Source organism: Ammodytes marinus (genome assembly GCF_949987685.1).
Source record: "Ammodytes marinus genome assembly, chromosome: 22".
NCBI lineage: Eukaryota > Metazoa > Chordata > Actinopteri > Uranoscopiformes > Ammodytidae > Ammodytes > Ammodytes marinus.
In genome coordinates, this window is record NC_137226.1 from 13,321,409 (window position 1) to 13,338,932 (window position 17,524).

The following is a 17,524-nucleotide window of genomic DNA, read 5'->3' on the forward strand; positions in this document are numbered from 1 at the left end:
AATGAGAAAACAAAAAAGTCGAATGGGAATGATGTTCTTAGAGTCTCAATGAGTGCTCTATTACAGATAGGTGTGTTGAAAAGGTCCACCCTTGTCTTAAAAAATGTATAGACTGTGCTAGATAGCATCAACAGTTAGGCAAATGTACAGGCTTCATGTTGCTTTAAAAGCTTGATTGGCGGCGTACATATTAGGCTTTGACTCACAACATTTAAATTTTAGATGAAGGTTAACAGTAAGACACAGAGACAATACAGCTGGAGACACTCCCATGGTGATCACCTGTTAGATAATCCCGTCTCAGTGGTAATTCTGGAGTGGACGCTGTGTGAATTGTGTTGTGTGATTTCCTGTGTCATTTTGCTTGTGGGGTGTGTGCTCCCGTTCTCTTTGTCATTTGACGCCACGTGACAGACTCCGCCCCCTTCACTCTGCCCACCCACCAATCACATCTCTGTTCAGTGTTTCACCTTTTGCCCCATTGGTTGTTTGTGTGCAGGCTAATGAGAGAGGCGGGGCCAGGGAGGAGAGGAAGCAGAATGGAGGGATGCACACGGAGGCAGCTCAGCACAGGAAACCTGAGAGGACCCTCAGGTACACGCTGACTGACACGGCAACGCACATCAAGTGTTAACACCCAGGCCAAACTGGGGATAACCTGGTCAGATGAATTATTACAGAGGCTATGTTTTCGACAGAACTCATTTAAAGACGTTATGCCAGTAAAGAATGTGTTCCTGAAAAATCCATACGGTAATAACCTGAATGTGCAGTCTGTGCAACAATGCTAATATATTCAAAAATCTCAATATAAGTTGTCTTTCAATAGTCTTTAGACGTTTCCCATTTGTACTAGGGATGCACCTACAGTATATGGATTTTTTTAACAATATTTTCCCACATGCATTTTCAATACATATATTTCTTTTTTAAAGATGCTTTTATTCTGAAGCTTAGTTGACAGTCCCATACTTGCTGCAGTATCGACAGAGAAACTAAGTAATGAAGAGGTAACAATGCTGCTTCATGATGCTGAAATTGCCCAATGACAACAGTATACTGATGCATCAGTGCCTGTCCACACTTGACCGGTTGTGGAAAAGTACCTCACTAAGTAACTTAATATTCCTGAAGCAAAGCTTAGTTGAGAAGACCAAGCTACCAAACAGCCAAAGCTCATTGTTATTTCTAAAATAAGATATTCAGCAGTGGGAATAAAATTTACATATTATTGTTATTATAAAAACTGTTTAACAGCATAGCAATAAAACAAATGGAAGTAGCTTTTAAGTTTAAACAATATTGAATATTAAATAAGTCCTGCATTTACTGAATAATACTATTTCAGACAGGGTAGTTTTTTGAAAATTATGGAGGAGAGACCTCTATATTTCACAGTGTTTGCATTCGCTGAGCAGGGTGCAATTTAACCAGACATAAAGTTATTAATGTTGCCGTTTGACTTTTAATGTTCGTCGCTTATGCAGCTATAAAATCATAAAGGCAATGCCTAGGGGCATCTGCAAAATAATTGAAAATATTTTTGTTCAAGCCAACAAGCTTTTCCCGTCTAGCAGAGGAGTAGTGTATTTTAAGTCACCTACGTATGGTTAAATTCCCCAGCAGGAAACACTGGGTGAAACTTGAGAAGAGCTGTAACATTATCATTGCAGAGGTGATGATTGTTGATTCACACGTGTTTTTTTGAACGTCTCTTGTGTGTGTTTGCTTGTCCATGAAAGAGACCAATCCTTCATGTGTGTGTGTGTGTTAAAATATTCAGCATGTATATCAAATGTCAAGTGTTTACCTGTATGCCCGCCAGCCATTGTGTGCTACTTACACCGTTTGTGTTTCCGTTGTGACCTTTGTGTGTGTGTATGCGTGTGTGTGTGTGTGTGTGTGTATTTCTGTCTGTGTGTGTCTGGATGTGTGTTCTCTGACCCAGTCGTGGCAGTGTGCGTTCCCCCGAGGTGACCGCCGGCGACGACCAGGATGACGTCGCCCGTCTGGAGGCCGAGCGCAAACTGGAGGAGCTGAAGCGCCGCCGCGACGACGCCGAGAGCGAGGAGTTTGAGCGCATGAGGCAGAAGCAGCAGGAGTCTGAGGTGGAGCTGGAGGAGCTGAAGAAGAAGAGGGAGGAGAGAAAGAAGGTGTTAGAGGAGGAGGAGAGGCATAAGAAACAGGAGGAGGCCGACAGGAAAGCCAAAGAGGAGGTAGAGAACAGAAGAGAAAAAAATGCTGTCTATTTTTCATTTCCCCCCCTCTGTCACTTTATGGATGCTGTTTGATCGGACCTGCTGCTTCGTCAGATGTCAATGTTTCTATTCTTTTTCCCTTTTATCCAATTTCTTCTTGATGATTTCTTTGAGTCGAGCTGAAATTTAAATTCTCCTCACTTTTTAGGGAATGAGAAAGAATATGTGACCAAAGTCAGATATTGCAGAAGGTGTTGTGCACAGCTTTTCACTCTTCAAAAGCGGATTCATCTGATTTAGGGCATACAGCATGTATGGGCGTTTGGCAGTAAATGTGCTCAACTTCCATTGTTTGCTACCAACTGGAGGACATATAGGCCCGTTTAGGTTACAAAGGTTGATACACTACAGGTTTTTCAACAAGCTCAAATAGCGTTGGTTATACACCGTTAAATATTGAAATAACATGAACGAAGAGTGGGGATTCGCTAATTAGCACATTTATTCGGCTAACAAGCTGTTTTTCTTGTTAGCCGAATAACCTTTTTAGCTTCCACTTTGTACGTGAAATACAACTTACCAGCACCATCAAGCGCTTTTAGTGCCTTGAAAAGCGCTATATTAATCCAATCCATCATTATTATTATTACAATGAAGTCTTAATTTGTTGCAAAGGGATAGTTGTCAAATCTATTGCTAATAGTGTATTACCAACGCTAGGTTGGAAAAATGCTTAATTTCTGCAAAGAGGCAATTATCATTGTTATTTACACTCCAAAAAAATTATGCCTTTGCAAAAATTCAACCCTTCATTGTGCTGTTAAGTTTGCATTTAACGTGGAAAGTGGACGCTAGCAAGTTAGGCTAACGACCTGCTAGCTGGCTTAGTTTGCTTATCAGCACTGATTGATACCCACTTATCGTTATTTCAACACTCGCTTAAAACATTTTCAAGATCTCATTTGTTGATGGTTTTTCTCTATATTTAAAACAAAAAAAAATTATTCTTTTTATTTTTAGCCCTAGTCGTTTCTGTTTTAGATCCAGTTGTGGTGCGGAGTAGTCCACAGATTAAAAGCTCATCAAAAAATGATTTTGATTTCAGTTTGACTTAAAACTCGAATTTGTCATGTTTAGACCTCTCATTTCTTCTAGTTTATACCTTATTCGTTCACAGGCCGCATCCTCCTTTCCTTGTATTTCACAACCACGCCACTTTCATGTTGATTTAAGCCTGAGTGCTGAAAGCCATGCATCACACTCATACCCGCGCCTCGGTGACGTTATCGCGCCATACTTTACTGTTATCGTGACTCAACCTATTTGGCTCCCCCACCCCACCCCCCTCCACTCATAACTCATGTCATTCCCTCTTCTTCCTGCTCCTATACCGGCCTCATTCTTATGTATCTCTACAGTGATAACCTCCACCTTCCTATGTGTTCACATCTGTATTCGCAATGCCACTCATTTTCTTTCCCTTTTATCCGCTCCCTTTCCGAGGCCCTGCATTTAGTTATTACCCATGACTGGTCTTCTCTGTTGATCTTGACTGTGAATGTGGCGGCCCCGTCTCTCGATATCTCGCCCCTGTTCTTTCTCCTCTTGTGTGATGTTAATGAGGCCTTTAGTAATTAAAAGATGGCCCAGAGATACAGAGGGACTAATTAACTAAGACAAGGCTGCCGGAGAGAGAGGCCTGATATACTGCCAAGCCAGCGCTCTCTTCTGAATACAGTACAAATGGTGCATGCATTAATTGTTTAAAAAAAAAGAACTGTTGATCGTCTGCATAGTCTAAAACAACTTTTTATTCTGATGCAATCACCGTGAATAAGAATTTGCTCCGAATAATTGAATTAGTCCCTGTCCAGCTTCGTTAGATAAAGTAGGTAAATCAATTAACAATTGGCACATACTGAATATCTGTTGATTGGGTTTGCCTGCATTCCTGATTGCTGTGTGTCTGTCATGTGGCTGCTGAGTTAACATTTAACAATGATAACATTTTCATTTTCTCTGTCACACGAAAATTCAACTTATACCCAGTTTTTGAAAGTTAGCATGAGCTCAAATAGCAGAGCTGACAAAGAACAGAGCAGCAGCTACATATGCATGAATTAACAGAACTTTGTCGACTCCAAATGCCACTTAAAATAAAAAAAACACTAGTCCAGGATTTGATACTTAATTTCTTTCGAATGTGGCTGTGCATCCGCTGAGCTGCCTGCCTGTCTTTTCCTCAGGAGGAGAAGAGGAAGATGAAGGAGGAGATTGAAAGGAGGAGAGCGGAGGCGGCTGAGAAGAGACAGAAGGTGGAGGACACGATGGACGGGGAGGGCTTTAAGTGTGTTAGCCCTCGAGGCTCCTCTCTGAAGGTCAGTGCGTCGTATTCAAAATCCCTCCCAGTGTCATTCCGGTTTTATTCACCAATTGTTTTACAGTAATTGTTGCTATTTTAGTCTACACATGGCACATATGCAGTTTCGAATGATAACAGCAATAACTTGTCGGATTCGTGTCTGCAGCTGCCTTTCCGCTGACTCGTTATAAAACAAAAGTCTTGTATGCCAAAGACTTGATGGCACGATATACAATATCATGCAAAAATACATAAAGCTAAAGCTGCATGATTCAAGAGTCCTCACCATCAGTTTATGATCCGTGTAGAAAAGCTAGGAAGTCCTGGTACTGTACATATTGAAAAATGTCAAATCACATGTGAAATCTAGCTAGGTTATTTAGAAGATGCAGGATATTGCTGTAACCACACAGGCCTGGCATCCCTAGTTCACTTGCTAAGCTATGGACTGGACAAGCCAATCAGTCAATCCAGTTCTCCAAACACAGATAATTCAATGTGATGCTTTAAACAACTGTAACTGTAAAACACTTTAGCCTGTGTTGTATTTTTCTGTCGTCAGCACGACTGCGGTTGATTTAAAACCTGTAAAGCCCCCTCGTCCGGCAGCAGTGCAGCAAAAGCTCCGGCTAAACATTCAAAATATGTGGGAGAGATGAAAGTACCAGATGACCCGCATCTGGCCCTCTCACCTCTGTGAGCTCTCTGCGTGATATGTTATCTGACCGAGATGAAGGTTGTTCACGAATGGAAAGAGCCTTAGATGAACCGAGGGGGGAGAGAAATGTGAAAAAGTCAGCTACCGCCAAAGTCTGCCAGTATTTTATTTCCCTTTGAAATTCTGCTAACACGTCAACCTATTTGTCACAAGCAACACGGCGCTGTAGGAACACCAAACTGAGTCCTCCCCTCCCCAACCCCATCAACAGATAAATGGCTGTCACGGCGAAGCAACGTTTAATCAACTCAAATGTGAATAAATGTTTCCAGTGTTGCCAAAAGCCAACTCCCACGTACTGAAAATCAAGGGGGGATTTTCAGCCAGTGGAGAAAATCTAATTAGTGACAGTTAGCAGTAATATCCATCTGGTCCGTCCCCGGTGAGACTCCAGACTCCAGGCTCGACTCTTTAATAGCGGGTTAGCTCTGATCCTACTGGAATCAAATGATGACGTTTTTATTTATTTGTGGTCAGTGTTGTAAATAATGTTGTTCATATCTGATTCTCTCACCCGCTGCCCCAAAGACACAGCTTTACTTTGTGATCATGTTCACTGTAGGTAGTGCTTTGTTGGTGTGTGTGTATGTGTGTCTGTTTATTTAAAATTGAATACATTTCATACACACACTGTGTATGAATTGTCATTTGTAATACAGTTTCACGTAAAACTTTATCTTCAACTTGGAGAGTGAGGTGTTTTTTTGTTTGTTTTGCGAGACACTGTATTACAAATCATAATGTAGGCTAGTAGCAATAATTCTCTACTTTGTTATCTTTCAACTTTTTTTCTTTCTTTTTCTTCCCTTTATCGAACAAAAGTCATCTGAAATTATTTCTCTTGGGAGAATACTTGCTTATTTTTTATTATGTAATTTTGGGCACAGCAGAACAAGCTACAAACAGACACCCATTATACAGTATTTACCTGATAAAGTTGATAAGGCTAATGTGTTAGCAAACAGTTGCTAATTCACACATCCAGCAGCCTTGGAGCAACATTAACTCTAATTGAAGTTGTGTCTCTGGTCGCTTGGTGAAAATAAATCCAGTATTCACCCTCCTTTTTAGCTTGGTTTTTGCTCTTCACTAATGTAGAGTTAATTATCCGTCCGTTTAGCTTCTAAATGCTCAACTGTGTCCACCGGCTAGCTACTTGCTAACCCCTGTCTGCCGTTTGGTGGCCTTAGAGCTTCTTCTGTTTTCTTGAATTAAATAAAAGCAGTGAGAATGAACCAAAATAGTAAAGCTGGTGGTTCTGTAGAACCAAAACAATGAGATGAAAGTAAATAATAAAAAACGTAGTGTAGCTGAGGGAAACTGCAGAGTTGAGTGATAATGCTCTGTGAGTTCATCATTCCTTTACATTGCACATTTGACCAATTGTTGATATCAAAATATTGTTAAGTATTGCTTTTAGAGTTATTATGGTTATTACAGCACACAATCGTCATAATAAGTCATAATGGTCACATAGTGTTCAGAAACTATTAGAATGGACTCAAATCTATCTCATATGTTGCCAGTGCTAAATAACAAACTGAACAACAGCAGATGGATCTGTTTTTCTCTCATTTCTCACGTAAATTTGATTTTCCGGATCCATACTGAGCGTATTTGCAGCCCCTGAAGCTCCGTCAACAGTCTATGTCAATATCGGATGCACGCTATTGAGAACCTTCATTGTTTTCTTCTTTGCCTTTTTGCTGTTATGTGTTTGTTTTTTGCCTTATCATGGCTTCTATGATTGCCTCACAGTCCCATGAGCTTTCCCACACATTATTAGCAGTAGAACCAGTAGGCCTATAACCAGGCTCCGTACTGTAGGCCTAAATGTAAAGCACAGTGTTCTCTGACGGAGAAGGACAGAGGCACAGAATGAAGGACAGGCTGCGAGGTTGCAGGAAAGCGATTAGAGTTAACAGGATTACTGTAACTGCGTTCGGATGGCTACAGCTCTTTAAAACGCATCTGAGAATGGGGAATTTCCTGTCCGGAGAGTATTTTGGGAACTCCCACATTCGGTAGCAGCCGAGCGCAAGGTCCTAGCTTTTTCACAGGGAGAGAGCTTTTTTCTGCACGTTCTCCTTTTGTCCCTTTTAAAGGCTTGTCCCGTGAGCGTCTTAGAAACGCATGCGTTGCCCTCTCTTTTTGCCTGTTATTTTTTGCTATATCATAAACAATCCTCTGATATTCCCACAGTCCCAAAGCCAGAGACAGGGGGGAAAAACTGGGTGTTTTTTTAACTGTTTGTGTGTGTGTGTGTGTGTGTGTGTGTGTGTGTGTGTGTGTGTGTGTGTGTGTGTGTGTGTGTGTGTGTGTGTGTGTGTGTGTGTGTGTGTGTGTATGCATGTCTTTTAGAGCATCATGTGTACAGATGAAACAATCAGTTACAGTGTGTGTTGCTCCAAGCCTTTATTCAACATATGAGGAAATCAGAAAAAAAAATTATATCCACCATTTGAAAAAAAAACAACAGTATTTTGTAGTCTATCGATGACTGTTAAGATACACACAATACACATAATGCTATTTAAGGTATGAATCATAGAAGTACCAGTAAACGTTGGACTGGGTTTAACATCTGTTTTACGGCTACTGAACAGTCAGGGAAAATGTTTTGTTGCAACATTCATTAACCTAGAGCTCTAATAACCTTTGTCAACAGATCGGAGAGAGGGCAGAGTTCCTGAACAAGTCGGCACAGAAAAGGTAAAAAAATTATTACGTAAAAGCATATTTTTTCTTTTTCCCCCCCGAGTTGCAAAGATTTTGGTCAGAGCACGCAAGCCCTCCAGTCCTGTTTTGCTAAATAGGGAAAATTCAACCCAGAGTTGAAGTTTTTCAAATCAACATTGGGGTTGAAAGTGTTTTCTCTCTCAAGGCGCTAAAGATGAAATGCTGGACCACACTGTGTGTAATATCCAAAGTGTTCCCATGCCGTGTGTTGCTGACTTGTTTGCTTTCTGCCCCAGCAGCGCGGTGAAGGCGTCCCCTTCTGCTGTGGTGTCCAAGATAGACAACAGGCTGGAGCAGTACACCTCTGCTGCTCAGGTTAGACTTCCTTTTGACTGTAAACCTTCATCCATTTTATTTCCTTTGTGTCATGCCAAACATTTTGGCCTGTCTACACAACCTTGGATTACAAGACACAGCTTTATATCAAACATCAAACATATAACAACTAACACATGCACAAAACCGAAAGGAAAAACATTCCATGTACTTTGGAAATGACGTACTTAAGTACAGAAAATATGTTGAAATAGCATTAGATTAAAAAAAAATTGTATGTGGTTTACCATGGTGAGTGGTGGGGACTATTGGAAGGCACCAGGCTGGGATCTGAACTGGCGTAAAAAATGGCCCTGTTTAGGTGTTTAGCCACCTTGTCATTAAAGTTCATCCTCTTTAAAAGGCTTTTTTTTTCATTTCATTTTCTCACACTTAATCGAAGTAAGTGGCTAACTTCAATATGTCATTGTTAATGCATGAATAGCTAACTCAGTCTTTGTGCATCTTTCTTTAAAATAATGAATACAGATTTTTTAAATTTTATTATCTTTCTAAAACTACGGTGTGGTTCACAGTCAAAATAATGTAATTTCTACTTAAAGAATCTATAGGATGCTGAATTCAGTTACATTAAGATCGGCCAAGTCATTTGTGTGCTAGATTTAAAAGTTGTGGCTGCCACACAGAAGCAGACCGAATTAGTAGAGCGATGGGGCGTCGCTCCCTCTTGTTAATTCTGTTTCAAGTCGAAACCCACCTAGTATGTTTCTCTGTTGGTTTGAATACCCACCAGCACAGTGATATTTCACAATGCACTTTGAAGACACAAGTGGAATGTGTCACTGCTATTATTAGACAGCTCAACAACAAACAAAAAAATATACGTATCTAGCTTTGATCAGAAGAATACAGCCATCTGCTGCTGTTCAACAGTTTTAAACTTTTCATCATTTTGTCCCCCCTTTGCAGAGAGAAAACAAGGAGTCTCGATCCCCTCGCTCCGGAGCGACGGATCTGCCCCTGACCACCGACATACGCAACATCAAGAGCATGTGGGAGAAAGGCAACGTGTTCTCCACGCCTGGAAGCGGAGGGAGCCCGTTCAAGGTAAAATAGATGGAGGGTGTGAGGAAGGGAATGAAACTTTGTGTTGTGTGAGAGAGAGAGAGAGGAAAGAGACCAATTCACTGGCACTTCCTGCTCGGCCCCGCATTGCCGATGACGAGCGAGCTGTGCTGACCTCTGACCCTTATCCAAACAGGAAGCAGCTGTGATGAAGACAGGCGTGGCGGGCCGCATCAACGACTGGCTGAACAAAACCCCGGAGAGCGGCAAAGCGGCAGGAGGAAGGCCAACGGTAGGTCGTCGCTGAAGCAACCCCACCCATACGCTGTCGCTGCTTCTAGGAAGAATGTAGTGCACGGCTACACCTGTAGATTTATATCAATATGTCGTTCTACCTTTAAATCGCAGGACTTTAAAGGCCTGAAAAATCTATTAAAAAAATCTTCATCACCTGCTATGTATGAGCAATTTTGTGCTCTTCCCAGTGGTCAGGACTTAGGTACATACTTCCACGCACCAATCGGGTTTTAAAGATAGCTTGATTCAAGGTTGTCTGGTCCCTGTCAAATCGAATCAGGTCAAACCACACACACAGTCCTGAAGATGGGGACTTTGGAGTGTTAAACCCCTCGTAAATAATATCAAAAGATGTTTTTTTTTGTTTTTTTTATTAATAGCTTATTTGTCATGGATATTAAATGTTTGAAAGAGAAAAATAAGGTCTGAAACCAAGTCTTTAGGGGGACAGAGACATAACTTACATATTCAGTAGCATACGGTAACAGTGGTACTATAACACTGTTAAATAAATAATAAATTCCATTACTCTCACTTTTATACTATAATCCAATATAATAATAATATTATTATTATTATTATTATTATTATTATTATTATTATTATTATTATTATTATTATAAAATCACAATTACTGCTGGGCATGTTCTGTATTTCTAATCATTTTTAAATTATGCAGTGGATCAAGGCAGGTTGAGATATCATCCGTCTGGCACCACCTAGTGGAGATAAAAATAACTCACAGTATCTCTGAGGCCCCATTATACACAGATGTAGTCAGTACATGTGGATGTCTACAACCTGGCATTAGTTGGCCTTGTGTCTGAATTGTGCTATATAAATAAACTTGCCTTGCCTTACACAGTGTCACTGAACTATTTTATCTTAAGCTAATCGTAAGCTTTTCTTGTGGACAGAGAGCAAACCTTTTTTTTTCATGTCTCTCTTCACTCCTACCTATATTTCACCCAAATATTTATGTTTGAGCTATCCATGCTGGAATTATGACTCAAATAACAATAACAAAAGAAATATATGAAAAAAAGTCTTACGAACAAGGGAATATTTTCCCCAGTGTTCAAACACTTTTAACTACTTTGCCAAGGAGCTTAGCTATTCATTGTTACTATATCAATGTGTGTCTTGGAAGAGGATTGCCTCACAGAGTCACAGTAGTGTCAGTGCTATTTCCCACTTCCTCCAGACAAGCACCTCACAGCTCCCCACGATTTGCCGACTATTTTCAAAATTGACCTAGAAAATGCCGAGCTGTCTGTCTGAGCGCCTATATCATGCTGCGTCCTTTGCCTGCTGTCTGACAGGACTTGAAGCCAGTTGACGTCACCAACAAGAGGAGTCTATGGGAGAACAAGGGGGCCTCTCCCACCAAGGTAGCTGTCATTTCATTTCATAGTACCAGTCCTCACCCTTCAGGGGAAGAAAATCCCTGAGTGTGCCCAGATGAGGTTTGAACTATGCCAAATTGGTTTGTGGTCTTGGACGGATCTCCCGGTGGTTTTTCACGGGTTTCCAGTTGTCAATCAAGAGAACGTTTGGTGTCTGGAATATGAAAATAATCTTAACGCTTTAATAATAATCTAATACTTTGACCGTGGAGCTGCAGCAATGGTGGTAACACACACTTGTTTGTTTTTTCTCTTAAAGAACTCTCATAGCTAGTTGACCGCACCATTAAATCTGGAATAAACCTGGAGAGGTAAAAGCGTACTTGTTCTTTTTTTAAAGCACTTATCACAGAATTTCCTCGCTGTCACACTGTCGACTTTTTTTGCTATCTGTTGTTGGCAAAGCTGTGTGCACTTTTCTGCTGCGGTTGAACACTTACTGCTTATTATCATCAGAATTATACAATTTAAGACAATTGGATATGTTTGATTTGACAAATGTGTCTCTTAATTATGTAGCTTCGCATACAAATTCACAGGATTAAGAGGATGTAAGTATCTTTTGTAAATATGCAGCAATAAACGTCCATTTCATATTCCAAAATGCACATAAGCCATTAAGGAATGAAAGTCTTAACTTGTAAAGCGAGTCTGCCAGATGTTCTAAGTGCTGTTAAATACAGGGAACATATTAGCAAAGCCATAGGAAAGCCAATTTGAAAAGGATTACGCCGTTGACTCCATTAACACCTATAACTTGTTAAAGCCGACTCCACAAAATCCAGAACATTACAGTTTACAGTCAATTCCGTGTTGTAAAAAGATAAATAATAATTTCACTGTGTGCCTGTTGTCCAACTGCGGGCTGAATGCTTTTCACAAATGGCTGTATCGCCTCACCGCCTTCCTTCTTCTGACAACCACAAATGACTGCTCTCATTCCATCTTTGTTTGACTTTATATTGCCCTAATGGAAAATCTGTTTACAGCATATTTTTATATACAACTAAGGCGCCTTTGCTGAGTTGCACAATAGCGGCTTGACCATATCAAATCGTTGTTATCACCTCACATTTTCCAACAAGTCTGACTAAACCTGGAATAAATAGATTGTCTTAATCTTTGTTTCTATACATAGATAAAGCTGTGTTTGTAGAGCTGCTTAGCAGAGGTGAAAACCCACGTTAAAAAGTACAACAAGGATGTCCTAGTTACCTCACTTTAGTGTAAACTTCCCTTCCTTCCTTCCTACTCTAGTAGTAGTGTTTTCCTGCGGCCAACAGCTGCACTGCAGGGTCTGCCAAAAGTCAGTATTAGGGTTGGAGAGAACCTGGAGTTGGTCTGCACTGATGTAAAATGGGCCCTGGAGAGGAAAGGTAGTGGTTAGATCATTGACAGTGTTATGCTGTAATGTCAGGGAAGGTAACAAGATGAGTAAGATAAGAATCGATGAATAAGATCTGAATAAAACAGTCTGTGTAGATGGAGAAGTGTTTGTTAGCACTATGTTTTGCTTAACTGTGTTTCTTTGTCTTTTAGGTGGCAGGCAGAGGGGTGACCAAATCAGTCACCAACGGTGAGTTGTGTTTTTTTTTTACAAGGCACCAGAAGTGTCCGCTTGTAACTGCTGAGCTTGGGAAAAGCATTTGCCAGAAAACAAACAAATGGGATGGACAGGCATGTGGACGTGCATGCCCCAGTTGCCAGGTTAACAGTTGCCAGGCTCATAAATGTCAACTTTTTAGGAACTATGAAATACCGCAATGCTCTTAGCTTTGCCACACTGTATTTATTTAAAAATGCTCTAATTGCTTTTAGAAAACCAAAAAACAGGGGATTTGCTCAATCCAGAGAGGAGCACTTAATCCTTTGCCTGAAGTTAAAAAACATGAACAAAAATGAGTCACAATGTTTTTTTACCCATTATTGACAGTATGTTTTTAAGAGTATGTTGGCAGCCTAATGTCTGACAATACAGAGTTGTGAAGATTTTTTTTTTAAATGACAAAAAAAGCACACGATCCCTTGCTGGCTTCTCCTCAGCAAGCTTTTTTACAACTGTGTTATTAGGATGAATGTCGTAGGACGGTCATATTTGAAGAGATCGGAGCTGTGACCTTTCTTGTTAAGCGTGACATCTTGTCACTGGACCTTTTGATTTATCCACGCCATGTGTCTCGAAACCAATAACTGTCCCTGTCATAGTCTTTTTGAGTGTACTGTTTGCCCTTCTGCGCCGCGTAGTTTTCGGATGCCGCTTAAACATTGCTTGCTATTTTTAAAATCAGATCTGAGTGCAGCCTCCTCCTCCTCCTTTTGTTCTCCCCCATCGGGCAGAAGTGTGCCTTTGGCCTTGAGGGAATTCCGCACATGTCTGCGTAATGTGTTGCTCATTCAACGCACTGACGCACACACGCACATAGACACACACACACACACACGTCGATTTCACCTCTATAAACCCACTTCACACAGCCATCTCGACGCCACTTAAACGCTTTTGCTTTTCCACTTGTGTAAACGTCCACTTCTGCTGCTGCGGTCCTGTGTCTCAGAGTGTTTCAGCCAGGCCAGTTTGTCACATTAATAACCGGTATGTTGGAGATTAGCACACCCATCGCCTTACGATGACAGAGGCTTTGTATAGATTTTTTTGTTCTTGCTCGTAGTTGGCTCCAGGACCGCACAGACATTTGACACCACACTAGACCACATACGCATTAGCAGCCTCACACTCCACCACATGTTTGGCTTTAATGGAGGGCTTCCAAAATAATGTTCACCATTTTGGAAACAGTGAAGTTCTCTGGCTGTGTTTAGATTTAGAACATTAACATTCAAGTAGCTTTTTTGGCCTCTTTTTTTTTTTTTTTTTTTTACTCGTCAGAGAAAAATGCTTAAGTGTCCAGGAGGAACTCGTTTCTCCACATGTTAGTAAATCAGATTGTACTATCAAGTATCTTATTTTGTGGGTTCAGACCAGGAACTGTAGAACAGGACTAAGGGTCTGCAGTCAAGCAAGCGGCTATGTGATGCTGCTCTTAGGCAGACCAAAGCTTACATGCTAATGTGCCAGGTAAAATGCTTACAGTGTCCTCAATTACGTAGGATGCTAACAATAGCAAGTTAGCACTATATTAATAGTTTATCCAAAAAGGAACAATGGCTAGCTGCTAGCAATGGCTAAAATGCATATGTAATAGTATCTGTGATGTCCCACATAGCCACTATTTTAACAGTCTCTTGGATGCGTAAAATTGAAATCAGGACAAGTTTTGAGTGGAGTCTGTGTGTTGCTAAAGTGGGGCAACCCACACAGTCTAGTAGTAGACCTGTCAATCAAGCAAACAGCTACAAAAATATCCAAAGGCAGTGTGGTTAATGGAATAACATTTTTATAAATTCGACCCAGAAACATTCTAATAGCAGAACACTATTCTTTTCACTCACTGTATAAAAAAGGCCTTAGGGTTTCTTCCATGAAGTTCACTTCAGCAATCTTCAAGCGTTTAACACTTGTGTATTTTTGTGTCTTTTGCCCAGGTATGGGACACTAACGTCTTGAAGGAGCCACTAAAGCTGGGGACCACGACAATCCAAGACTCTTCCTTTGACTTTGTCTTAAGAACCAAATAATGATCACACTCCCAAGAAGGACCCCAAGAAAATGGAGGGGACAGGAGAGACGCTGTCCAAAGCACTGTACTGAAACAGCATCATATTTCTGTACTGTTGCCACGTATAGTGCCTTTGCACAATACACATTTTTGCTTTCTAAAAGAAAGAAAATGCTGTGAAATTTGGACATTTGTAATTACTAGTACTAATTACTTTATACAATCCTGCCAGGAAGAAAAAAAAATTTAAATTTAGAGATATTTGTTTTAGTCCATGCGGTTTTGATAGAGACAGAGTAGATGAGTTAAAAGTTTCCACATTCCAAAGAGATGGGTGACACCAGTTCCCTCCCTCTCACAGTACATTTTTCCATCTCTCTTTTTTATTTATATTTAAAGCAAAAGCTTCACACATTGCTATTTTTATTCAACGTTCACCAGTTCAGGATAGAAATATAAGCACGTCTAGAATTTAGCTGATTTCACTTTTATTATGTCTTACCAATAGTGCAGCAATGGTCTGAGTAATATATGTTAGCACATGTGATGTTTTGAATATGACCTATCATACTGTATCTTATATAACATCTTTATACTCATAACAAAAGGTATTTTTGCTCTTTTTTGTTTTGTATCCAGAAACAGTTGGCCAACAGGCAATTAGTCATGGTGATGATACGAGTGTTGAATATTCAGAAGGCTAATATGACTTTTATTATCTTTTATGACATTTTATTTATGTTTTAATGTGTTTTGTCATTTTCTATTTCTAGCTGATTTTGTAGCTTTTTGTACCTGTTTGATCACTTTGAAATCTTCAGACATTCCTCCTAAAAAGCAGGTGCACCAGATGCCTTCGCTGTAGGCTTTATTATGTTGGAAATCGGCAAACCCTCTTTTTTAAATCTACCTTTGGCTTTTTATTGCTTCTATGCACACATTTTTTACGCTCAGCAATAATTTCCTAATGGGGGGCATACAAAGTAAAATCAGTGTGCCTGAGCATATTGCAAGATACTAGGACAACACAAGGATATTTACCACTATGTAATTCTTATGGCCTTATGATTGCAATGGAATCATTTATGACAGCTGACATTCCATGATAGCCTCAAAGCAACCCAGTATGATAGAAGACTTGTGATTTTAATGTTGCTTTTTTTACTGATATGGTCTTAAGTAGCACATTCCCTTTCATAGTTTTTGCGCGACGCAAGCTTTGATAATATGAACGGTTTGCAGGGGCATTAAATTGATTAATGTTACTGCTCAGAAGTCTGACAATCACATTCCATGGCTCCAGTTTAAGAGCAGGGGAGCTTTACCAAAATACTTTTAAGCGTGATTTAATGTGACATTTATTTTTCATAATTTCTTTTTAATACAGTGGTTTCAAAATGCCGTATTGTTTTGTTTTTTTACAACCTTGTGTCTGCGTTTTTTTTAATACACTTTCCATGTTTAACCAGACACTTGTTGTTTGTGTAGCGCTAAGCCTATGCAAAACACACTATCTGTAGTCTCTTTCTAAACACTCCCAATGTCATATAAGTGGGCAGTTTCCAACTGTATGAATGTTTTAAACATTGTACCCTTGACTCAAAAACAGCAATAAAGACATTGAGGTATTCCACATTGTTAAGTTTCCTTCTATAATTCCACCACTCCAATATTACACAATGCCTACTCTATGGACCCTTTTTAACACCGTGTTGAAACAATGGGGCTGTGAACATGAGAAAATGCATTAAAGGTTATCAAACACATCACAACACCTGAATATGTCCATATTCAACACACTTATTGAACTATAGCTAAAGCATTTTAGGCACTGAGCTAGCTAACTGTGTCATTGAGGACAAAAAGAACACTTTGAAATGACAATAATCTAATAGGCTACATAAGATGGTACCTATAGCTTTGTAAGTGTTGGAGGTTAAAGGAAAAGTTTATGGTTCTTTTAACACTATTTGAAATACTGATAGGCTACTTAACATTTAAGTATAGGCCTATTACTTATAGTAGGCTTTTCCGTTTTTGGACTTTTATAACTTTTTACAAACTGTTGTCATTGTCAGGGCTCCATATAGTTGATTCACAGAAAATGAATGAGACTACTACTGCAACAATTGTGATAAGTGATTAATCAAGTCAAATATAAAAATCTAAATAAAGTTTCACTCCTTTTTAAAGGGTTTATTTGAGGGTTTCCTGCATTAGCCTATACTCTGTAGGCCTGTAGTTTTGAATTGAATAGCCTCTTGGTTTGAAATGTGGGTTGCACATAAAGTGTAATTTCATTACATCTAAAAAAAAAGTTAACAGATTAATCGACAATAAGAAAAGCAGTCAGTAAGCGGAATGGTCAGTTTAGCTAACTTCCTGTCACTGACTGCAGTTAGCAGTCCCCTCCCTCATCCCTACGTCACCACATTAATGCACTGCGGTCTTCAAGCAGCGAGTTATCTAGCATCATCTCAGATCCTTAGGCTAAAACATGATAAAAAACCATTAAAACAGACATTGGGAAGGATTTTTGTCTGCTCCGCCATTGTAGGTACATAGACATTCACCCATCTGTCGCACGTACCGGTTTGTAGCGTTCTCTCTTCTGATAGGTTATCAGTAGTGGAATCCCTGAATCCCTGGGGGTCAGAACACAGGACGCTTAGAGCCAGCTAGTGTCTGGGGGTCCGAGCAAAGGACAATCAGAACCAGCTAGAACAGCCTGGGACTCGGAACACAGGACTAGACCCAGCTGTCATTCTCCATCTTTTGAGTCTTTGATTAATATTTTTCTGCATTTGTTTTATTGGGATCATATTCATTGAATAAATACATATTAC

At 40.0% G+C, this 17,524-nt stretch overlaps 1 protein-coding gene across 8 annotated transcripts in view; it reads left to right on the plus strand.

Moving 5' to 3' along the window:
* The window catches only part of cald1a (caldesmon 1a), a 54,546-nt gene extending 38,235 nt beyond the window's left edge, over positions 1 to 16,311 (plus strand). For 5 of the 8 annotated variants that reach the window (XM_080051195.1, XM_080051198.1, XM_080051200.1 and 2 more), the window contains 10 exons: positions 500 to 594; positions 1,949 to 2,216; positions 4,445 to 4,576; positions 7,947 to 7,990; positions 8,254 to 8,332; positions 9,263 to 9,400; positions 9,555 to 9,650; positions 10,978 to 11,046; positions 12,601 to 12,637; positions 14,605 to 16,311. In XM_080051195.1, the coding sequence (XP_079907321.1) occupies positions 500 to 594; positions 1,949 to 2,216; positions 4,445 to 4,576; positions 7,947 to 7,990; positions 8,254 to 8,332; positions 9,263 to 9,400; positions 9,555 to 9,650; positions 10,978 to 11,046; positions 12,601 to 12,637; positions 14,605 to 14,618 (972 nt within the window). In that variant the 3' untranslated portion in view covers positions 14,619 to 16,311. Of the gene's footprint in view, positions 1 to 499; positions 595 to 1,948; positions 2,217 to 4,444; positions 4,577 to 7,946; positions 7,991 to 8,253; positions 8,333 to 9,262; positions 9,401 to 9,554; positions 9,651 to 10,977; positions 11,047 to 11,320; positions 11,373 to 12,600; positions 12,638 to 14,604 lie in introns of all 8 variants that reach the window. The other 3 variants (XM_080051197.1, XM_080051199.1, XR_013845461.1) reach the window with 2 other exon arrangements.
* Positions 16,312 to 17,524: the final 1,213 nt, after the last annotated feature.